This window comes from Scyliorhinus canicula, chromosome 11, assembly GCF_902713615.1.
Source record: "Scyliorhinus canicula chromosome 11, sScyCan1.1, whole genome shotgun sequence".
Taxonomy (NCBI): Eukaryota; Metazoa; Chordata; class Chondrichthyes; order Carcharhiniformes; family Scyliorhinidae; genus Scyliorhinus; species Scyliorhinus canicula.
The window spans coordinates 23,510,238-23,532,930 of NC_052156.1; the positions used below are offsets into that span (position 1 = coordinate 23,510,238).

Here is a 22,693-nt window from a genome sequence, read left to right on the forward strand (position 1 = left end):
TGATGAAAATTTTTCCTGCAACAGTCAATCAGCGGCTCCGCTCTGCTACCCTCTGGTAGTGAATCTTTAAATTCTACCAAAAGAATCAGCATCCAATTACCCGTTCTCCATGTTTCAAATCCCAGATGAGCCCTCACTTTTATTACAATCCCAGCTGCTGTTGCTTCTAGAGAGTCTGGTCCTGGAATGGAGTCTTCTGGAGAGTCTGGTCCCAGAATGGAATCTTCTGGAGAGTCCAGTCCCAGAATGGAAGCCTGCCTCGATGTACCATAACCCTTTAATTACAATGCAGGCACATTTTGAAATGAAGCCAAAACCCGCAGACATGTGGGTACTTTTTGTCCAACCTGAGCTAACTGACTTTTTAACCATTTCTCATACAGAAACATAAAATTAAAATTATTAAAGCCATACCTTATTTCTATTACCCCAAAACACAAATGTAGATTACTTAAAATGACCTCCGTTTCCTGACGTGGCTGAAGAAGCAACAATTAACAATGGAGTAGAGAGAGTGGGGAACAAGTGGTGTCAGAGGAGTACTTGATGTATTTATCCAACAGTTTTCTCATGAGGGCGGGATTCTCCGGTCTTGTCTATGGCGGGACCTACTGTGAGCGAGAATGGAACAATTTGTCATTTCAACCAAATCATCATTTACTTATGGCATTGTGTGGACGGCATGGTAGCTCAGTGGTTAGCACTGTTGCTTCACAGTGCCAGGGTCCCAGGTTTGATTCCCGCTTGGGTTACTGTCTGTGCGGAGTCTGCACGTTCTCCCTGTGTCGGCGTGGGTTTCCTCCGGGTGCTCCAGTTTCCTCCCACAAGTCCCGAAAGACGTGCTGTTAGGTGAATTGGACATTCTGAATTCTCCCTCGGTGTACCCGAACAGGCGCCGGAGTGTGGCGACTAGGGTGTAACTTCATTGCAGTGTTAATGTAAGCCTACTTGTGACAATAAAGATTCTTATAATTATTATAAATCTGGGAGCAACACAGTGGCACAGTGGTTAGCACTGCTGCCTCACGGCGCCGGGGTCCTAGGTTCGATCCCGGCTCTGGGTTACTGTCGGTGTGGAGTTTGTACATTCTCCCTGTGTTTGTGTGGGTTTCACCCCCACAACCGAAAGATGCGCAGGGTAGGTGGATTGGCCATGCTAAATTGCCCCTTAATTGGAAAAAATGAATTGGGTACTCTACATTTGTTTAAAAAAATAAATCTGAGTCGTGAACAAAGATGGAAGATTTCTGTGTTAAAGTGGGAGCTGAGTAGGATTACACGGATAAGGCACAATAGCTAATGCAATGTTGAATCTCGTTTGTTCAAAGAAGGGTGGAAGCTTTTCTGGTTTTTGAATATGAAGCTCTTGATATTAAGGAAAGTTTTTTTTCTGCAGTTAAATATAGGAATGTTAATCTTTTATTAATTGCTCTCAATATCTGAATCAAAAGTACATTTACAGTGCAGCCGAGTCTGCTGGTTTCAAAGTTCCTGTTACGTGTCCGTTCTCCCCAGGTTCCAATCCCTTTTGTGGTATTGTGTAGTCAGCTTTCTGAAATACAAATGGAGCAGTATTTCACGTATTAAATAGCCCATTGATTCCCTATAAACCAAACTTTTTTGATTAACCAGCATCACATATTCCTGGAGCATGCCAGATAACAAACATTTTATGCAACATAATTGCTTGAAGTTCTGTTAAATGCTCCGCAAAAATAATTCAACATAAATTGTTTTGTAATTCATTCATTGTCGCATAATTTCAAAGCTTCAATTGTTTGCTTAGTTTGTGCTGATGCCTAGTTGTGTATTCAAGCTTTAGTCTGGGAGTGCATGAATGCACTTGCTTTAGGAAGGCACAGTGGCAATCATATTGGCTTTTATTGAAGTGAAGTGCCCTAATGGATAAAGTAATTTCTGTAGTGGGGTTCTCCCTGCTTATTTGAATGGGGAAAATATTACAGTTAGGAGATGCACAAATATCACCTGGCTTCCATTTTGACCGAATGTTGGGTTCCAAAGTATATTTTATTCATTTACGGGATGTGGCCGTTGATGGTTTGGCCAGCATTTATTGCCCATCCCTAGTTGTCTTTCAGAAGATGGTGGTGAGTTGCCTTCTTGAACCTCTGCAGTCCTTCAGGTGTAGGTACACCCACTATGCTGTTAGTGAGGGAGTTCCAGGATGTTGTCCCAGCGACAGTGAAGGAGCGGCGACATATTTCCAAGTCAGGGTGGTGAGTGACTTGGAGGGCAACCTCCAGTTGGTGGGGTTCCCAGGTATCTGCTGCTCTTATCCTTCTAGATGGTAATGGTCTTGGGTTTAGAAGATGTTGTCTAAGGAACCTTGGTGAGTTACTGCAGTGCATCTTGTTGATGGTGCAGATGGCTGCCACTGTTTGTTGGTGGTGGAGGGCTTGAATATTTGTGGAAGGGGGAGCAATCAAGTGGGCTGTTTTGTCCTTGATGGTGTTGAGCTTCTTGAGTGTTGTTGGAGCTGCCCTCATCCAGGCGAGTGGAGAGTATTCCATTACACTCCTGACATTGCGGGGGTCAGGAGATGAGTTACTCGCTGTAGGATTCCTCAGCTTTGGTAGCCGCAGTATTAATGTGGCTAGTCCAGTTCAGTTTCTGATCAATGGTAACCCCCAGGATGTTGATTGTGAGGGATTCAGCAATGATAATGCCATTGAATGTCAAGTGGCAGAGATTAGATCCTCTCTTGTAGAAGATAGTCATTGCCTGTCACTTATGTGGCATAAATGTAACTTGCCATTTGTCAGCCTAAGCCTGGATATTGTCCAGGTCTTGCTGCATTTAGACATGGATTGCTTCATTATCTGAGGAGTCGCAAATGGAGCTAAACATTGTGCAGTCATCCTCAAACATACTTATTTCTGACCTTATAATGGAATGGAGGTCATTGATGAAGCAGCTGAAGATGGTTGGGCCTAGGACACTACCCTGAGGAACTCCTTCAGTGATGTCCTGGAGCTGAGATGATTGACCACCAATCACCACAACCATATTCCTTTGTGCCAGGTTTGACTCCAACCAGCAGAAAGTTCCCCCCCTGTCAAATGCTGCCTTGATGTCAAGGGCAGTCACTCTCACCTCGCCTCTGGCATTCAGCTTTTTTGTCCATGTTTGAACCAAGGCTGTAATGAGGTCAGGAGCTGAATGACCCTAGCAGAACCCAAACTGAGCATCTGTGAGCAGGTTATTGCTGAGTTAATACCGCTTGATAACACTGTTGATGACTCCTTCCATCACTTTGATGATGATGATGATGATGATACAATAATTGGGGCATAACACAAAACAAATCAGTGAAAGATTTATAACTCAATGTATAAACAAAAGCAGGCAAAGGTCAAACTTGTTTGTAAAATCTAATTGATGTTAATCATACAATTTGGTTAGTTGGAGTAATTAACAAAATCTCGTTGAATCAATGCCTTGGGTGTTTAACACAAATCTAAATAATCCTGGTCTTGACTTAATAAATACTTTAACCTTTAAATATGATATATATTTAAATCGGTTCCGTTATATTTTAGAATGTGGCTTTATCACTTGGCTAACTCTGATGCAGAACAATATTTCATCTGTGTTGTGTTTTATAAGTGCCTTCTTTCAGGGATATGCAGGAGGCATGAGATTTAATCTCCAGCTTTACCTGAACATTATCTCAATTATTTCCTAGTACCCAGAGGGAATCAAGAATTATGAATACCAACCTAACTTTGCCATCCGAGGTCTTCATTATGACGTGAAGAAGGTAACATATAAAATTCACTTTTAAAAGAGGGCAGTTTTCATTCATTAACAATTGTATGGCAAATTTTTATACCTACTAAATTACCTTTTGATATCCTTCTGACTTAAACTATGTCTGAATTGTTAGCTCTTGTTCCCCTCCATTACTTTTGCACTCCTCTACCCTGGCCTTATTCCCCCCCCTATTATCTCCTACCTAATGTATTTCTTCATTTCTGCTTTTCTCTTCACGCATTCCCTTTTATTCTATCTCTCTTTCCTTTTTAATTTCCTCTGTCCCTGGGCTGGATTCTCTATTATTGTGATTATGTCCCCATGTCGATGTAAAAACGGTGGAATTTTACTTCTGAAATTCCTGCAAAAAAGTTAAACAAAATCCATGCCGTGCAGGGGGCTATTAGGGACCCGGAGTGATTCTCGCAGCTTTTGCTGCAGATATGGCCCCCGCACTTCCGGGCCAGAAGCCACAATGTGCACGCCAGTGGCCTCCAGGTGGCGCTCCGTGCTTCATGGCGGACTCGGACCGCGGAGCCAGACCAAAGAAAGAGCCCCCCCGATCGGCTGCGCGCCCGAGCCTCAACCCCTGCACATTAAATCCCCAGCTGCCTATAAGCCCCCCCCTGATCTTGGATCCACCCACCCCCGACCAGCCGACCAGGGCAGCCACGGACTGAGTCCACAGCCGCCACGCGAGCATCCCGACTGACAATAGGTGGTGTGTTCTACGCCGGCAGGAACTTGGTCAGTCGGGAGCACCCCCCCCCCCCCCCCCCCCCCCCCCCCCCCCAGTGGCAAGGCGTATTCCGCGGTAACGCTGATTTTCGGTACCCAGAGAATTGCCAAATCGGCGCTGAGCCTGATTACGGCGCAAACTGCATTCTATGCGCCGTACACAATTTCGGCATCGGGCAGCAGAGAATCCAGCCCCTGTCTTTCTATCATTTGAGTTCTGTCTCATTTTCTTCTTTCCTTTATCACATTATTATATCTCTTTTATTTCCTATTCCTTACCCTCTATTCCTACATTTTTTTTTCTTTTAGAGAGTGTCTATTTTTTTCTTTAATCATTTGAGTTAAAATGTGTAACTAACAAAATCTATTAAATCTTTGGTGAGGGAGGAGGGGAAGGATGTTCCATGTTACCCTATTAAACAAAGTATGGGTTTTCTGCTCTCTCTCTCTCTCTCTCTTTCTGTATTCATGCAAAGTACGACGGACTCATTATCTGCTGTGCTACGTGAGGCTTGGTTGTTTCATTGAAAATCTATGTGATGCTTGTTTAATCCACGTGGTTTTGAATAATGTCTGCTCCAACTGCTTTGGTTTGTGATTATGGATTTATAAATTAAAGGCTTGTCATCATGACAATAGAAGCACCATCTGTTCTAGTTTTTCTCTCTTCTGTTAGGTCAGCTATAGCTAAGCAGTGAGACACACTGCAGCCACAGAAGAGTCCGATATAGTTTCAAGACACCATCAACCGCCCCCGGGAGCATGAAAAGAAACAATAACCTGTGCAGGTTTGTGGGAATCATAGAAGCCCGACAGTGCAAAAGGAGGCCATTCAGCCCATTGAGTCTGCACTGGCCCTCTGAAAGAGCACCCTACCTAGGCCCAAACCTACCTAGGGAAAAATTAGTATAGCCAATCCACGTACCTGCACATCTTTGGTCTGTGGAAGGAAACCGGAGCCCCCGGAGGAAACCCACGCAGACACGGGAAGATTGTACAAACTCCGCACAAGCAGTCACCCGAGGTGGGAATCGACCCCGGGTCTCAGGCCGTATGAGGCAGCAGTGTTTTTTTTCTAAATCTAGAGGACCCAATTCATTTTTTCCAATTAAGGGGCAATTTAGTGTGGCCAATTGACCTATTCTGCACATCTTTGGGTTGTGGGGGCGAAACCCACACAAACACGGTGAGAATGTGCAAACTCCACACGGACAGTGACCCAGAGCCGGGGTCGAACCTGGAACCTCGGCGTTGCGAGGCAGCAATGCTAACCACTGCGCCATTGTGCTGCACCTTGAGGCAGCAGTGTTAACCACTGTGCTACAGTGCTGCCCTAAAGACTGTGGCATCATTGTAATGTTGCTGGATTAGTAATCCAGAGGTCCATGCTAATGCTCTGAGACATGGGTTCAAATCCTACAATAGCAGCTGGTGGAATTGATTTTTGATAAAGCAAGCTGCAATATACAAAAGGCTGGTCGCAATAATGGTGACCATGAAGCCGCCATTGAGTTTTTTGGAAAAGCCCATTTAGTTCATTCACGCCCTTTCAGGGAAGGAAATGTGCCTTCTTAAATTGGCCTGGTCTACATGTGATTCTGATCCACAGCAATGTGGTTGACTCTCAGCTGCCCTCTGAAATGGTTTAGCAAGCCACTCAGTTCAAGGGCAATTAGGAATGAGCAACAAAAGCCAGCATTGTCATATCCAATGAAAGTAAACAAAAGTAAAAGTTAACCAAGGTGTTGCCAAATTTGGATCTACACTAGATAAATTCTTGGGTTCAGCATGCCTGGTTTCTCCCAAAAGCGACAATCTCGTCTCTTATGATTTTGGAAGACCTTGTCCATTATCCGGATACATGATAGTATTGTCCAGTGGCCAACAGTAAGATACTTTGTGATGTGGACTAGATCTTGGATCCTCTGGCCTGAATAAGCTTTGTGTATTTCTTGCAGATGAGGTCAACTGTAAAGCAACAGTTTAAATGAAATGCATAACTTGAATAGGCATACATTGTCATGAGGAGTTTTTATGTTTTCTCTAACAATAAAATGTTGACATGAATTGAGTCCTTGAGAAAGGCCTAGTTTGACTTTGCAAATCATTATTCACTGAGCTGTTGGCACAATTTTAAATTTGATTACTGCATTTGACATTTTCTAAAAAAGACTCAAACAAGCACAGCTGACCTCTAACTATTACCAAGATCTTTCTGTGAGGATTGGCTGTCATTCCATCAATCAAAACTACAACCGTCAGAAAGAATCTTGCCCCCCCCACCATTGGCACTACATTTCTTCAACCCCCCCCCCCCCCCCCCCCCCCCCCCACACCATTGGCATTACATTTCCTATTTAGGTCAGTTAAGCCTTTCTAATATAATCATTGTGAAAATGTACCAATGAACCCCCTTATCTCAAACGGACCTTGTGTGAGAAACACAATTCCATTAACCACATGGGGTGGAATTCTCCGTTGCCCGATGCCGAAATTGGGGCCGGTGCCAGTTTTATGCTGGTCAGCCATGCTCCACCCCCTCTGAAATGGCATCATCGTGACACGCCGCACGCAGTCGCAATGCCGTTTGAACCTCATCAGCCATCCCACTCTTGATACTCCGCTCCCGATGGGCCAAGTTCCCGATGGCGCGGACCACATATGGTCACACAAATCCTGAACCTGGCATGGCGACTGTGCACTGTGTCCAGCGCCGCCACACTCTGCCGGGATCCGGGTGGGGTTGGCCAGGGGGTTGGCAGTGGGGTTGCGGATGGTGGGTTGGGTCCGTGCACAGCCGGTGCCATGTTGTATGACCAACCACTGCAGGTTGTCAGTCGTGCGCGTGCGCGGTCTGGACCCAGCCATTCTCCGGCCATTTGTGGCGCAGGAGATGGGAGTTCCAGTCGGCGCCGGTGCTAGCCTGTCATTGGCACCGGAATCGGTGAGAGGTTTTGCGCTGATTTATTTTGACATAAACCTCCCGCGGATTCTCTGTTCGAGCCGACACTTAGCCGCAGGAACGGAGAATCCAGCCTATGGTCTGCCTTCATTAATGGGTCTAATGGATATTCCAGGTGGTTTGGGGCTTGACCCTTTTTTTGCTGGATTAAGCTGATAGCAACAACTCGAGGGAAAATAGTGATGTCCTTTCAAAGCCAAGTCAAGTTGTCAGAAATCACAAAAGGACAACAGATTTTTAACTTAAGGGGTTACTAAAGGTAGTCTGATGTTACCCAAAAATCTAGTGCAGATATAAAATATTATTTTCTTTGACAGGGATTTCTAATGAAGATTGATGCTTTCCATTATGTCCAGTTAGGAACAGTGTACAGGTATGATATTCTACATGGCTTAATATTGTCAAACATGGTGAACTGGACAAAGACTTTTATACAAGAAGAATAAATATAGTAGACTATTAAGACATTTATTTATAAAGATTATGCAAGCATGCAAGAAAGATGACCTTTTGGGAGAACTCTGTTTATTGGCAATAATGGAGAAGAACATTGAAATATTTGGGTTAAATTTGCGTGATTGTCTATGTAAAAAAACCAAAAGAGAATTGTATCAAATAGCTTGTATGTGTCTACCATTTTTGATTAGATTAGCAACCCATATGTATTTGAAACACTAAAAGTAAAAATAGTCTTTTGAATTGCAGCTATTTGATGCACGCTTTCTACCACATTTTTTAAAAAATGAAGAATTTTGGGCACCATTAACATAACCATTATTTATTATCCATCTTTAAATGGCCTGGAAAAGCTGATGATGAACCTTTTCTCTAATGCGATCTGTTGTTATCAAGAATATTAATTTTGTTTTTATCTATTCTAAACCCATTTTCCAGCACTTAGGTGCATAGACCTGCATGCTGTGGTGCTTCAATTGCTGATCTAAATGCTTCTTAAATGCTCTGAGGATTCCTGCCATCCTTTCCGGGAGTGAGTTCTAGATTCCCACCACACTCTGGGTGAAGACGTTTTTCCTCAAATCACCTCAAAATCTCCTACCCAATACCGTAAATCTATGCCTCCTGATTATTGACCCATCAACTAAGAGGAATGGTTTCTCCCGATCCACCCAATCTTTGTCCTTCATAATTTTTTCACCTCAATTAGGTCCCCCCTCAGCCTTCTCTACTCTAAAAAGAACAACCCCAGCCTATCCAGTCTCTCTTCGTAGCTGAAACTCTCCAGCCCAGGCAACATCTTGTGAATCTGCTAAGCACCCTTTTGAGTGCAGTCACTTTCTTCCTACCTGTGCACAGTAGAAGTAGAAGGTATACCTCTCCATTCACCTGAGGAAGGAGCAGTGCTCCGAAAGCTCGTGTTTGAAACAAACCTGTTGGACTTTAACCTGGTGTTGTAAAATTTCTTACTGTGCTCACCTCAGTCCAATGCCGGCATCTCTACATCATTCCTATCGTGTGGCAACCAGAATTGCACGCAGTTCTCTAGCTGTGGTGGCAGCACGGTGGCGCAGTGGTTAGCACTGATCCCTCATGGCGCCAAGGTCCCAGGTTCGATCCCGGCTCTGGGTCACTGTCCGTGTGGAGTTTGCACATTCTCCTTGTGTTGTGTGGGTTTTGCCCCCACAACCCAAAGATGTGCAGGTTAGGTGGATTGGCCATGCTAAATTGCCCCTTAATTGCAAAAAATTAATTGGAAACTCTAAATTTATTTTTTTAAATTACAATTTTAAAAAAAAGTACTCTATCTGTGGCCTAATGAGCATTTTATGCAGCTCCATCATACCTTCCTGTTCTTATATTCTATGCCTCGGCTAATAAAGGCAATTATCCCAAATGCCTTTTTAACCACCTTATCTACCTGTCCTGCTGCCTTCAGGAATGTATAGACATGCATCCCAAGGTCTCTCTGGTCCTCTGTACTTCTTAACGTCCTACCATTAACTGTGTATTGTCTTGCAATAGTGTTAGTCCTCCCGAAAGGTATAATCTCACACATTTCAGGGTTAAATTCCATTTGCCACTGTTTTGCCTTACTGACCAGCTCATCTATATTGTCCTGTAATCTGAGGCTTTCCTCTTTGTTATTCACTGCACTGCCAATTTGTGTGTCATCTGCGAACTTACTGATCGCATTCTTCAGATGTCTGTCTAGATCATTAATATACACTGCAAATAAAAAAGGACCCAGCACCAATCCCTGCTTCCAGTCATAAAAACAACCTTCAACCATCACCCTGTGCCTTCTGTCACAAAGTCAATTTTGGATCCAATTTGTCAAATTGTCCTGGATTCCATGGGCTCTGATCAGTCTCCCATGCGGGATCTTGTTAAAAGTCTATTGAAGTAAATTATTTTTTAAAAAAGTACCCAATTTTCAATTAAAAGGCAATTTAGCATGGTCAATTCACCTACCCTGCACATCTTTGGGTTGTGGGGGTGATACCCAAGCTGACACGGGGAGAATGTGCAAACTCTACACGACAGTGACCCGGGGCCGGGATCGAACTCGGGTCCTCAACGCCGTGAGGCAGCAGTGCTAATTACTGCGCCATTCTGCAGTGAATTCAATCACTGGATTCAGTAAATTCAATCAAATTTGTTAGACATGATTTCCCCTTGACAAAGACATGCTGATGATCCTTGATTAATCCTTGCCTCTCCAAGTGGAGATTAAGCACAGGGCTAAATCGCTGGCTTTGAAAGCAGGCCAGCAGCACGGTTCAATTCCCGTAACGGCCTCCCCGAACAGGCGCCGGAATGTGGCAACTAGGGGCTTTTCACAGTAACTTCATCTGAAGCCTACCTGTGACAATAAGCGATTTTCATTTCATTTCATTTTCAATTCTGTCCCTCAGAATGTTTTCCAATAATTTCCCTACCACTGATGTTGGACTCACTGGCCTGTAATTACTTGTTTATTTTCCCCTACTTCTCTTCTTGAATAAAGGTACCACGTTAGCTGTTCTCCAGTCCTCTGGCATCTCACCTGCGTCAGAGAAGATTTCAAAATTAACGTCAGAGCCCATGCAACATCTTCCTTTGCCTCAGACAGCAACCTAGGATATGACTCATCTGGGCCTGGGAGATTTGTCCACTTTTAAACCTGCTAAAACTGTGAACACCTCCCTCTCAATGCTAATCTGTTCAGTTATATCACAATCCCCTTACCTACTTTCTATACCTACATTGTCCCTCTCCATCGTGAACACAGATGGAAAATACTAACTTAATACCTCACCCACGTCTTTCAGCTCAACAAATATGTTACCACTTTGGGCCCTCTCCTTTCCCTGGTTTCCCTCTTGCACTCAATATACTTTTAAAACACTGTAGGATTTTCCTTTATTTTGCCTGCCAGTGTTTATTCATGCCCCCCGCCCCCACCGTCTCTCTTGATTTATTTTTTGAGTATCCACTATAATTCTGTACTCCTCTAAGGCAGCCATTGTTTGCAACTCCTTGTATCTGCCATAAACCTTCCTTTTTTTTCCCTTAGCCATTCCTCTATTTCCCTTGACAGCCAAGGTTCTCTTTTTGGCCCCACCTACAGGAACATGGTAGTTTTGTATTCTCTCTATTTCCATTTTGAATGACTCCCACTGCTCTGATGTGGGTTTTCCTACGGGTAGCTGTTCCCAGTTCACTTTGGCCAGATCCTCTCTTAATCCTATTAAACCCCACCACCCACCCAATTCAGAATCTTTCTTTCCGGTCCATTTTGTCCTTTTCCATGATTTCTTTAAATCTTACCGAGTTATGATCACTATCACCAAAATGCTCCCCCACTGACACTTCAACCAACTGCCCAGATTTATTCCCTAAAGTTGGAGGGAATTGTCCACTCTTGAACGACTTTCTACCTGCTGGCTCAAATGGCTCTCCTGGATGCACTTTAGGAATTATTGCCCCTCTGCACTCTGCCTATCTCAGTTCATATTGGGGAAATTGAAACCTCCTACTATTATTACCCTATTGATTTTAGACTTCTCTGAGATTGGCCTTTTTATCTTGCACCTTTCCCTTCATATAGATTGTATATTTTATCAAGGAAATAAAAGTACTTTCATGAATTACCGTAATCAATTTATACATACTTTCAGAGGATTCAGCCCAGTACCAGATGAGGAAGTGTTTCAAATGTATGAAGGCACTCAACATGTTCCTCTACATCGAATGAGTGATTTCTATGGCAAGGTAATTTTGTTATTTTTCTTTCTTTTCATTCCTCTCTACGCATCCGCTACTTGATTTCCTGATCTCTCTTACATCTCTATTCAAAGATGGAGAAAACTAGCCTCAGACAGACTAATAAAGGAAATGAGAGAATTATTCATTTAGTGACAAAGTGATGATCCATGCTATATATCCTGTTAAGAATGTTAAACAAGCGTTGGCATTGACAAATTTTAAAAATGTTTTTCCTCTGCAAATTTAAAGTGTAGTTCAACATTGATGTGTTTGATAATTTCACTTCCTGTTAATTTAACAGGTTAAACACTTTTGACAGGTTTTCCAGCTTGACAGGATTGATAACTGGACCATTATTAACAGTTCCATGACAGCTGGACAGGTTTTAACAGTTCTGTCACTGATTTTGAACCAAAACAATGTACTTACTCATGTTCACTTTTAACTCTTCCTAAAGAGAGTTAAACTCTCTCCAATGGGTTATAGGACATAGAACATACAGTGCAGAATGAGGCCATTTGGCCCATCGAGTCTGCACCGACCCACTTAAGCCCTCACTGCCACCATATCCCTGTAACCCAATAACCCTTCCTAACTTTTTTGGTCACTAAGAGCAATATATCATGGCCAATCCACCTAACCTGCACATCTTTGGACTGTGGGAGGAAACTGGAGCACCCGGAGGAAACCCATGCAGACACGGGAGAACACGCAGACTCCGCACAGTGACCCAGCGGGGAATCGAACCTGGGACCCTGGCGCTGTGAAGCCACTTCTGCTATCGTGCTGCCCCCTATCGAAATACATCAACCAAGTTCTGACCTCCCCTTGTTTGTTCTAATCTGCACACTCTGGATTCTACACTCCAGGTCTTCTGAAGTCCTACTTCAGTGGAGGCAGCTGATAATTTAAATGGCCAGTTGCTTCTGTAAATTGTGCATATGCAAAACCCCGGGCCCATCCCAGTCTTGCCACTCCAACATGGGAAATATTGGATTCAGGGGCGAGACTTAGTAATTTTGGCCATTTCCAGGATTTCAACATAATGGAGAGGTTCTCCATACTGACACAAATCCTGGCCCAAATTTCTTTACTTTGGAAACATTGACATGTTGCCATTTTTAAGATATTGGCCAGAATTCTCCGACTGTTGAGCATCTCTGTTTCCGCCAGCAAAGCACCTGTGGATTTCCTGGTAAGTTAGAATGGCTTGAATGGGAAATCCCATTATCGAGCAGTGGAAATTCTGCTGCCAGTGAATGGTGCGCTGCCAAGAAACACGTGGCTGGGGAACTGGAAATTCCAGACCATATGTAGGAAATATAAGGGATATGGGATGATAGCGGGAACTTTTCTTGGACACAGGCTTCCCATGCTCCTCTAACTTTTTAATGAAGGGTTTTCTCACTCCATTTGATTTACATACTCTCAATTCATGCACTAACTCTGGCTGAGATCGTTAAGTCGAGAGCGGAGAGATGGCACCCCAGTCTGCACAATTGCATTACATTGACAAGCTACAAGAGGGTGAATAAGACTTGTGACCAATCACTTATCTTGCATTTTTCTGTTGCTCAACATGTATATATTTAGATTGCATTCAGTCCCTGGGGAGGTTAGCAAGCCCAAGCCCATTCTATTCCGTACTACAGAAAAAGTAGTTGGGGCGGGATTCTCTGATCCTGAGGCTAAGTGTTTATGCCGTCATAAACGCCGTTGTGTTTCTCGATGGTGTCAACATGCCCTCAGGATCAGCAATTCTGGCCCCTACAGGGAGCCAGCACAGCACTGGAGCAACCCACGCCACTCCAGCTGCTAATCCTGGTGTTAACTAGGTGCCGAGGGGTCCACACATGCGTTGTAGCACCGGCGGCAACGTGCGCACGTGCAGTGGCTCCCTTCTCCGTGCGGATCCCAACGCAACATGGCGTGGGGCTACAAGGAATGGCGCGGAAGAAAGGAGGCCTCCAGCCCGAGAGAACAGCCCGCCGATCGGTGGGACCCCCGCCCAGGGTCAGGCCGCCCCGACCCTTCCACACTGAGGTCCTGCCGCCTAGGAACAGGTTAGAATGCCGCCAGCAGGAGTCGGGTTTTTTGATACGGCTGCTCGGCCCATCCTGGGCGGGGAATCGCTGGGGGGGGCCCCGTAGAGCGGCCCCCAGCCGGCATGCGCCGATTCTCTGCTCTGCGGAGAATCACGTCCCGGCATCGGGGCAGTGTGCCGCCATTCGCGACGGTTGCGGCGATTCTCCCGCCCAGCCCGGGCTGAGAGAAGCCCGCCCTGGTGTACTGTTGAAAAATGAAATGAAAATGGCTTATTGTCACGAGTAGGCTTCAGTGAAGTTACTGTGAAAAGCCCCTAGTCGCCACATTCCGGGGTGGCTGGTATGGGAATTGAACCGTGCAGCTGGCCTGCCTTGGTCTGCTTTCAAAGCCAGCAATTTAGCCCTGTGCTAAACCAGCCCCTGTTGAATAGGAGATTTATAGTTCGATCTTTATTTTGTCTCTAATCTCTGAAATTTTCTGGCAGCTAGCAGAGTTGTGTCAGGCTCTTACAGCTTTGTGTGAACCTGGGCTTATTTATTATCCTGTTATTTTGCGGACCAGTGATTACCAATGTGTTTACACGTCAAGTTAAATATGGAACATTGTGTTCCTACAGTATTGCAAGGTCACACATTGATATCATGTATTGACATAAAGAGTAAATTAGTAAAGGTTGCATTGCTTAGTCTTAAGTGACTGTTGAACGTAAGTCCAGGATTTTAGGGGCCCTTTGTGAAGAGGCACAGATGTTAAAGTGGAGGACTTTTCATATATCTTTCTAAGAATGGGGATTCCAGATTGCCTGGTATTTCTGCATTAAGGTGGAAGCATGCAGTTGTTTTTCGATTGGCAAATATCCCATCTGGTTGTCAAATATCAGCTAATTAATGGAGTAGATGGTGAAATATACAATGAACATAGCTGATTCTCTTACGATTTCATGAAAACTGCATTAACTGTACTTGCAGTTTAATGTATTTAAAATGAAGAGAAAAGATCATTTGGGTAAAAAGACCAATTTCCGGGTGGCGCAGTCTTTAGCACCGGGTCACTGTTCTTGTGGCGTTTGCACATTCTCCCCGTGTCCGTGTGGGTCTCACCCCCACAACCCAAAAGATGTGCAGGATAGGTGGATTGGACGTGCTAAATTGGCACTTAATTGGATTTTAAAAAAAGAATTGGATATTCCAAATTTTAAAAAGAGACCAATTTCAGATGGACATCCAAGCTGAAAATATGCATTTTATGTTCAAACGTGTTTCACTGGCTGGTATTCTCCAACTGTTGCGATTCACCTTTCCTGTCGCAGGGCACTCCGGCCTGCAGACCGCCCCCCCCCCCCCCCCCCAACCGCGCCCCCCCCCCAAACCCTGGCGTGTGGTGGCTACAACAGGAAATCCCATCGACAAGCGGCAGGAAGACAGAATCCTGCTGCCAAGGACTGGCGCACCACCTAGAAACATGTAGCTGGCGAACCGGAGAATCTCTGTCCAATCTGGTAACTATTCTCGGATATAAAATAAATCAGAACCAAAATAAGGAAAATAACCTCCTTTGTTATGAATACAATCTTCAGTCTGTTTAGGATTTCTTTTCTGAAACCAGTTGCCTGAATTCTCCGTTTCCCGCCACCGGCCGTGAGAATTACAATCGGGTGGAGAATAGCGCACAATGGAAAAATTGAATTTTTCGGCCGACGCTGATTCCAGCGCCATGCTCCAGTCCCCCACTGGCGGCAATATCGAAGTTTGGGCCCCACGCCGGTGGGTCCCAGCAAAATAGTTATTTAAATATCATCAGCAGGTTGGACATTTCATGCTCAATTGCACTCCCCCTTAGGCAGATGTTACACGGACATGGATTGGTGCAGATATTTACAAGTGGGACCTGGGTGCCACAGCTGGAGGGAGAGCGGGAGGCAAAAAACCTCTCAAATTTTCCCCGTGTCTGCGTGTGTCTCACCCCCACGGCAGCATTGTGGTTAGCACAATTGCTTCACAGCTCCAGGGTCACAGGTTCGATTCCCGGCTTGGGTCACTGTCTGTGTGGACTCTGTACGTTCTCCCCGTGTGTGCGTGGGTTTCCTCCGGGTGCTCCGGTTTCCTCCCACAGTCCAAAGATGTGCAGGTTAGGTGGATTGGTCATGCTAAATTGTCCTTCGTGTCCAAAATGTCCCTTAGTGTTGGGTGTGGTTACTAGCTAATGGGGATAAGGTGGAGGTGTGAGCTTGGGTAGGATGCTCTTTCCAAGAGCCAGTGCAGACTCGATGGGCTGAATGCCCTCCTTCTGCACTGTAAATTCTATGAAATAACCTAAAGATGTGCAGGTTAGGTGAATTGGGCATGCTAAATTGTCCCATTTTTGGGAAAAAAAAAGAATTGGGTACTCTAAATTTAAAAAAAAATTGCTGAAGGGTGGCTTCCTGGACTAGGGGAGAATGACTTGGTGTCAAGTCCGTGGACTCTGCGTGTCCCCTTTGGAGTCGGGGTGGCCTGGCTCAGTCTACCATTGCTGCAATTTGTGGATCTATACGCACCCCTTTGGTGCTACTTACAGGCTCCTAGCTGTTCACACTGCTGACTGCTCATTGTGTCCAGTAAATGTTCAGAGAGTCTCTGGTGATATGGGAGACCACCCAGGATGCCACTTCGGAAACCCTCATACCTCAGTGGTATCAGCAAGGGGATGGATGTGGCCATGCATGCTTCATCAGTGGCCCATCAGATGTTGGCAATCCTCAGAAGCAAGGGATTAGCAGAGCTCACCCCAAAGAAAAGACACTGCACTGTGGCCTTTGGAACCCTCCCTGGTACTCAGCTGTTCTTGGGTGGAGGCTTCAGGTTGCTTCCAATTCTTGTCGGCAGAATACTGACCCATTTGCTTGAATCATGGAATGAATTGCACTCCCTAATGAAAACATGAATCACATGCGATCCAGTCCCAATGGCAACATGTCTCCAGACAGAGAATCCAGACCCATTTTTCTTAAGTGTGGGAAACTCAATTGCTGATTTTCAAGTCCATTAAATTCTGTTGATAATATTTCAAATTATCTTTTGTCAGGAAGTGAATATGTAAAATGCTATATATGTGTTAACGTGTAATGTCAACTCTTTAATTTGGGATTTATTGTCACGCGTACCGAGGTACAGTGAAAAGTATTGTTCTGCGTAGAGTCCAAACAGAGCATTCCATATATGAAAACACATAGGACATACGATAGATTCACAATGTAAATACATGGACATAAACATTGGGTGAAACATACGGAATGTAGTGCTGCTCAGTAGAGAAGACTGATTGTAACTAATGTGCTTAGCATACGTAACAAGAAAGGTTTATTAATGGTACAAATAGAGTTAGCTGGGTTGCATCCAGTGGGAATTGCTTAGATTGGTTGCAGAGTAAAGTTGGAAACTAAATATTCCAGGTTTCTTAACTTTTAGAAAAGACAGGCAAAGTGACATAGGAGCTAAGGTAGACCTTATAATAAAGGATAAGATAGAAAGTATCTTGGCTTAGAAAATCAGAATGTAGAGTCGGTATAGGTAGAGCTAAGAAATAACAAATGGGCAGAAAATACTGGTGGTAATCATAGTGGTGAACAGAATAGAAATCAGGAAATTAGAGAAGCATTGAACCAAGCAATACAATAATCATTGGGGACATTGATCTTCATATAGACTGGATAAACCAAATTAGGAAACATAGCTTTGAGGATAAGTTCATGACCGTGCATTTAAGAGTTTTCCAGAATAATACGTCACCCTGCTACTACCTCTGTGTGCCCTTAGAAGGCTTTGGCTTTACTTTTATACTAGCTGCTGGTCTCTTTTCATACTCCCTCTGCTCTTATTTGCTTTTTCACCCCTCCTCTGAACCTTTTATATTCAGCTTGGTTTTCAATTGTATTTTCTACCTGACATCTGTCATAAACGCACCTTTTCTTCATAATTTTAATTTCTATCTCCATTTCCATCCGGGATTTGTTTGCTTCACCTTTCCATTTGAGGGAATATACCTTAACTGTGCCTGAACCATCTCTTTGAAGATAGCCCATTAATCAGCTCCCGTTTTACCCTCAATCTTTGACTTCAATTTATTCAGCCCAGATCCATTCTTACCCCATTGAAGTTGGCCTTCTCTCAGTTAATTATTCTCACTCTGGACTGTTCTTTGTCCTTTTCCATAGTCTGCCGAAAACACTTGATACTTGATCAAAATGTGTGATCACTGGGATTGAGTGGAGTGGGGGGAAACAATGTAGAAAGTTGTAGCATTACTGGGCCAGTCGGCACATACCTGCAGAAATAGAATGGGAAAGCATAGTGGTTCATATATGACTACCAGTTTCGGGTGGCAATGATGGTAATGGTGGAGTTGGATTTTGTGAAGAATAGGAAATATGTGGCAAATTTAGAGTTGGAAATTTTGGCAGAGAAGAAGCCAGGTCTCAAGCCTTGGCAGCACGGTAGCATTGCAGATAGCGCAATTGCTTCACAGCTCCAGGGTCCCAGGTTCGATTCCGGCTTGGGTCACTGTCTGTGCGGAGTCTGCACATCCTCTCTGTGTATGTGTGTGGGTTTTCTCCGGTGCTCCGGTTTCCTCCCACAGTCCAAAGATGTGCAGGTTAGGTTGATTGGCCATGCTAAATTGCCCATAGTGTCCAAAATTGCCCTTAGTGTTGGGTGGGGTTACTGGGTTATAGGGATAGGGTGGAGGTGTTGACCTTGGGTAGGGTGCTCTTTCCAAGAGCCGGTGCAGACTCGATGGGCCGAATGGCCTCCTTCTGCACTGTAAATTCTATGAAAAATCTATGAGCCAACTAGCAAGCGGGATATTTGAGATCTAGTCTTGTGCAATGACAGGTTAATTAGTAAACTTGTCATAAGGACTCCGCTGGAAAGAGTGATTTTATTATTTTAGTGTTGGGTGGGGTTACTGGGTTATGGGGTTATGGGGATACTGTGGAGGTGTGGACCTGGGTACGGTGCTCTTTCCAAGAGCCGGTGCAGACTCGATGGGCCGAATGGCCTCCTTCTGCACTGTAAATTCTATGAGATTCTATGAATATAGAATTTTATATTAAGTTGGAAATGTATACAAGTCCAAAATTAGGTTACTAAGTTCTAAACAAAAATGAGGATGAGTTAGTTGAGGTCGATTTGCAAATTAGATTGAAAGAAATGGTGGTGGATGAGCAATGTACATCATAGGACCTCAACTTTGCACATTTTAACGAGGGTCCTGTTTGATAAGGTCACTGTTGCAAAGGCACTGGGAAAAATGTTGGACAGTATGTTTGGGATAATACAAGTAGCACTCTTTTTTATGTAATCATCAGTGGGAGATGGTGGCAGAGTGGTAATGTAACTGAACTAGTAATTCAGAAGCCCAGGCTAATGATCTGGAGACATGGGTTCAAATCCCATCACAGCTGGTAGAATTTAAATTAATTTAACAAATCTGGAATATAGAGTTGGTCTTAGTAATGCTGACCCTGAAACTTTACTATCATTGATTGTTATAAAGACCTTTCTTGTTCACTAATATACTTTTGAGGACGTCTAGTCCATAGCAATGTGGTTAACTCTTAACTGCCCTTTGAAATGTTCAGTTGACGGGCAATCAGGGATGGGCAATAAATGCTGACTTTGCCAGTGATTCCCACATCCTATGAAAGAAGAAACCTCCGATTATTAGGGCTCCCTGCTCCTGGTCGACAATTGAGTTAAAATCACCTCTTTCAATTAAATGTTGTAAGCTCCAAAATATGTATGGTCACAAGGTGTTGGTGGAAACTTTGTTTCTTATGTATGTCTCTTGATTTATCTGCATTTGTGTTTTTATACTTTAGGGTCCTTCAATGAAACAATTCATGGATATTTTCTCTCTTCCTGAAATGACTCTTCTTTCGTGGGTGAATGACTATTTCAATACCCACAACATTGAATATGATCCTGTTCATCTCTTCAGAGACGTGAGCGTGAGTGTAAAATTTACTCTAGCTAGAAAATTAGCTTGACCTAAATAGGGTGGTCAATATTTCCCCAGATGTTTGCTACTAACGCTAGAAAGGGATTAGACTGACTCCTTCTTTGCTCCTGAACAGAGTCAGAGTTTGAAAAGATTTGAGCTTTTCATTGTTATTAAATGAAAATGGTTTTACACTTTAGCCATGTGGAAAGTTGGTTGTACAAAGATTTGACTTTTTAATTGCATTAACAAGAATCGCAATAAAATAAAGACCACAGGGTTAACTTCTCTCAACCGATGAGTGATTCACTTGCAGGTCAATAACTAGAAATGATAGCTGGATAGAGTATAAGTAGAAAACCTCTCTGCCGTGGTTACTGTGTAATGCTGAGGTGGCAGTTCAATGTTTTCATGTTTGCAGCTGCTGTTCTATTTTAATTCCAGTGACTCTTAGACCACATGGATTATTCATCAGGTGGATTTTATATCAGGAATAGGTTGACATGTACTCAATGTATAACCATTCCCTTCATTAAATTCCCTTCAGCCTCCCCAATATGTTTGTTAAGATTTGGATAAATGTAGACTTCTACTTTCTGGGACTCAGTGGCTGCAGGATTTTCTCTGCTGCAATGCTCTGTGTGTATTATTATGAAGCAACTTTCCCATTTCAGGTTGTCCTCCATGCCCTCCAATTTATGTCAATCTGTTGTCTTGTCGTTGTTTGAGTTATTTGAAGATGAGGTTCGTATTATGGGCCAGGGTTTAGAAAACTCCAACGTATATCATGGGAGTTCACCTGACTGATGACTTTTAATAAACTTTGGTTATGGGGAGCACAAGGTGCTACACAACAGAGACCTTAAGTATTTTTAAAACAAAACAATGTTTATTCTATGAACCCGGTTAACATTTTATGAACACACAGTAAATATCTTGTCCACCATCAACACACGTAAGCCCACAGATACAATACTCTTTAGGTAACCCTTAATACCTTTCCTGGCAACATCCATAAGTTTAAACCCTTTTTAAAAACAAAGACAGCAGGTTTAAATTCTCTACAGAAACGGGTATTACTTTGAAATCATCAAGTGAGCTGAAGACATTCTTTAGCTTGTAGAGAGAAAGATCGTTACATATCTGCTTGCTTTGAATACACCTCACCAACTCTGAAAACCAAACCAAAAACAGAGCCGCAAAGCAGCTTTTCAGCTCAAAATGAAAGTAAACGACAGACAGACAGCCCAGCTCCACCCACACACTGGCATCACTGCAGCTATTTGATAAACACCCTTTCTTAAAGGTACATCCACCTGACAGTTAGATAATTTGAAAGCCTTCTGATGAGTCTTTTAAATCACATAAAAAGGCCTGATGATTTCTTAAAGGCATTATGGGAGGCTATACACAAACAGTCTCTGGAAATAGCCATTATTTCTTGGTAGATTCAATGGGAGCTCACACACATGGACAAAAACCTGGGCTACCACAAGGAGGGGTTTGGACTTGAATGTAAGTCCATGTTTTGTGAGGCCCTCCACCACAAGTGAGGTTTTTCAATTTACAGCCATTCATCCCAAATTAGGCCCAGGTGAATTGCTTAAACATTGGGCTCTATAGGCCTCATTGTCACACCCCTCCCACCCACTCCACATGCCCACTAATGCAAACCCACCTTATACTCTCTGTTCTAACTTTGTGTCAACTTGAGCCCCTTCCACCTTTTTGCTATTATACCTTTCATGCCAACTCACCCAACATCCACCATGGGAAAACCTCAAAATCCATGCTGAATCTAAATAATATTGTTCTGAATATCTATTGCAATTTTCATGTTATATAAAGAAAAAGCTCTCATTCATGAAAACCCATCTGTGCAATTCTATAACTTCAAGTACGCAACCCCTTGTAAAAACAAATATTTGTGTTCAGAACAAATGGGGTGGCACAGTGGTTCACAATGCTCCTTTAACAGTGCCAGGCACCCAGGTTCAATTCCTGCCTTGGGTGATTGTCCGGAATTTGCTCTTTCTCCCCGCATCCGTGTCGGTTTCCTCCAGGTGCTCCGACTTCCTCTCTCAGTCCAAAGAAATGCAGCTTTGGTGGATTGGCCATGTTAAAATTGCCCTTTAGTGTCCAAAGATGTGCAGGTTAGATGGGGTTATCGGGACAGGGCGGGAGAGTGGGCCTAGATTAGGTGCTTTTTCAGAGGGTCGGCGTGGACTCAATGGGCCAAATGGCCTCCCTCTGCACAGTAGGAATTCTATTCAATGGTTCTCAAGCCCCATTTCAAAGCCAGTTCACTCATTAATAACCCCTGAGCTGTTAATAAAACCAAACTTACAGCACCCCCCCATTGTGATAATGATAGGTTGTGGAAACAGTCCGGTAGTAATAATACTATAATTATAACTCTTAGGATTATGTCAACAAACAGCTATTGTATAGGTATAGAAGAGCAGAGATTAATTTCATCTCCAGTATGGGCAGGCAGTTTAAAGGCAGGCTATTTAAATAATTTAACCGCTTTGCCATTTTATAAACCTTATCCACTCTTCATGAGCATTTACGGCTATTCTAAATATTTGCAGTTCATGCAGATAAGTCTTTGCTCCAGCAAAAGTGGGTTCTGTTTGAACTCAGCACTGAGTTTCAATGGCCCTACTGAGTTTGGGTTTGAATCATGACCTACCCCTGTTCCCCCTGGTCCAAATAGGATCTGTTTGAAATGGGAGCAGGACATATGGATCTGAGTCACGCCCGCCATTCTTCAAAGTCCCAGGACTCTACACCACTCTTGGGAAAATCTAGGCTTTTATTTAATTGTGTCATTATTTAGTTTACTTGGAATAGATTAATTCCTCTGTTATTGAATGTAAGAAATTGTCTTTTATTATATTTTTTTGCAGTAATGTTATTAAAACCTGGGTTAAGATGTATACAGACAGTATAACTTTGGGGCAGCAGGGTAGCATGGTGGTTAGCATA

At 43.6% G+C, this 22,693-nt stretch overlaps 1 protein-coding gene across 2 annotated transcripts in view; it reads left to right on the plus strand.

Moving 5' to 3' along the window:
• Window positions 1-22,693, plus strand: part of LOC119973926 (5'-nucleotidase domain-containing protein 2-like) — a 142,251-nt gene that overhangs the window by 80,391 nt on the left and 39,167 nt on the right. For both annotated transcript variants that reach the window (XM_038812580.1, XM_038812579.1), the window contains 4 exons: window positions 3,707-3,781; window positions 7,792-7,847; window positions 11,593-11,686; window positions 19,584-19,712. In XM_038812580.1, the coding sequence (XP_038668508.1) occupies window positions 3,707-3,781; window positions 7,792-7,847; window positions 11,593-11,686; window positions 19,584-19,712 (354 nt within the window). The remainder of the gene's footprint in view (window positions 1-3,706; window positions 3,782-7,791; window positions 7,848-11,592; window positions 11,687-19,583; window positions 19,713-22,693) is intronic.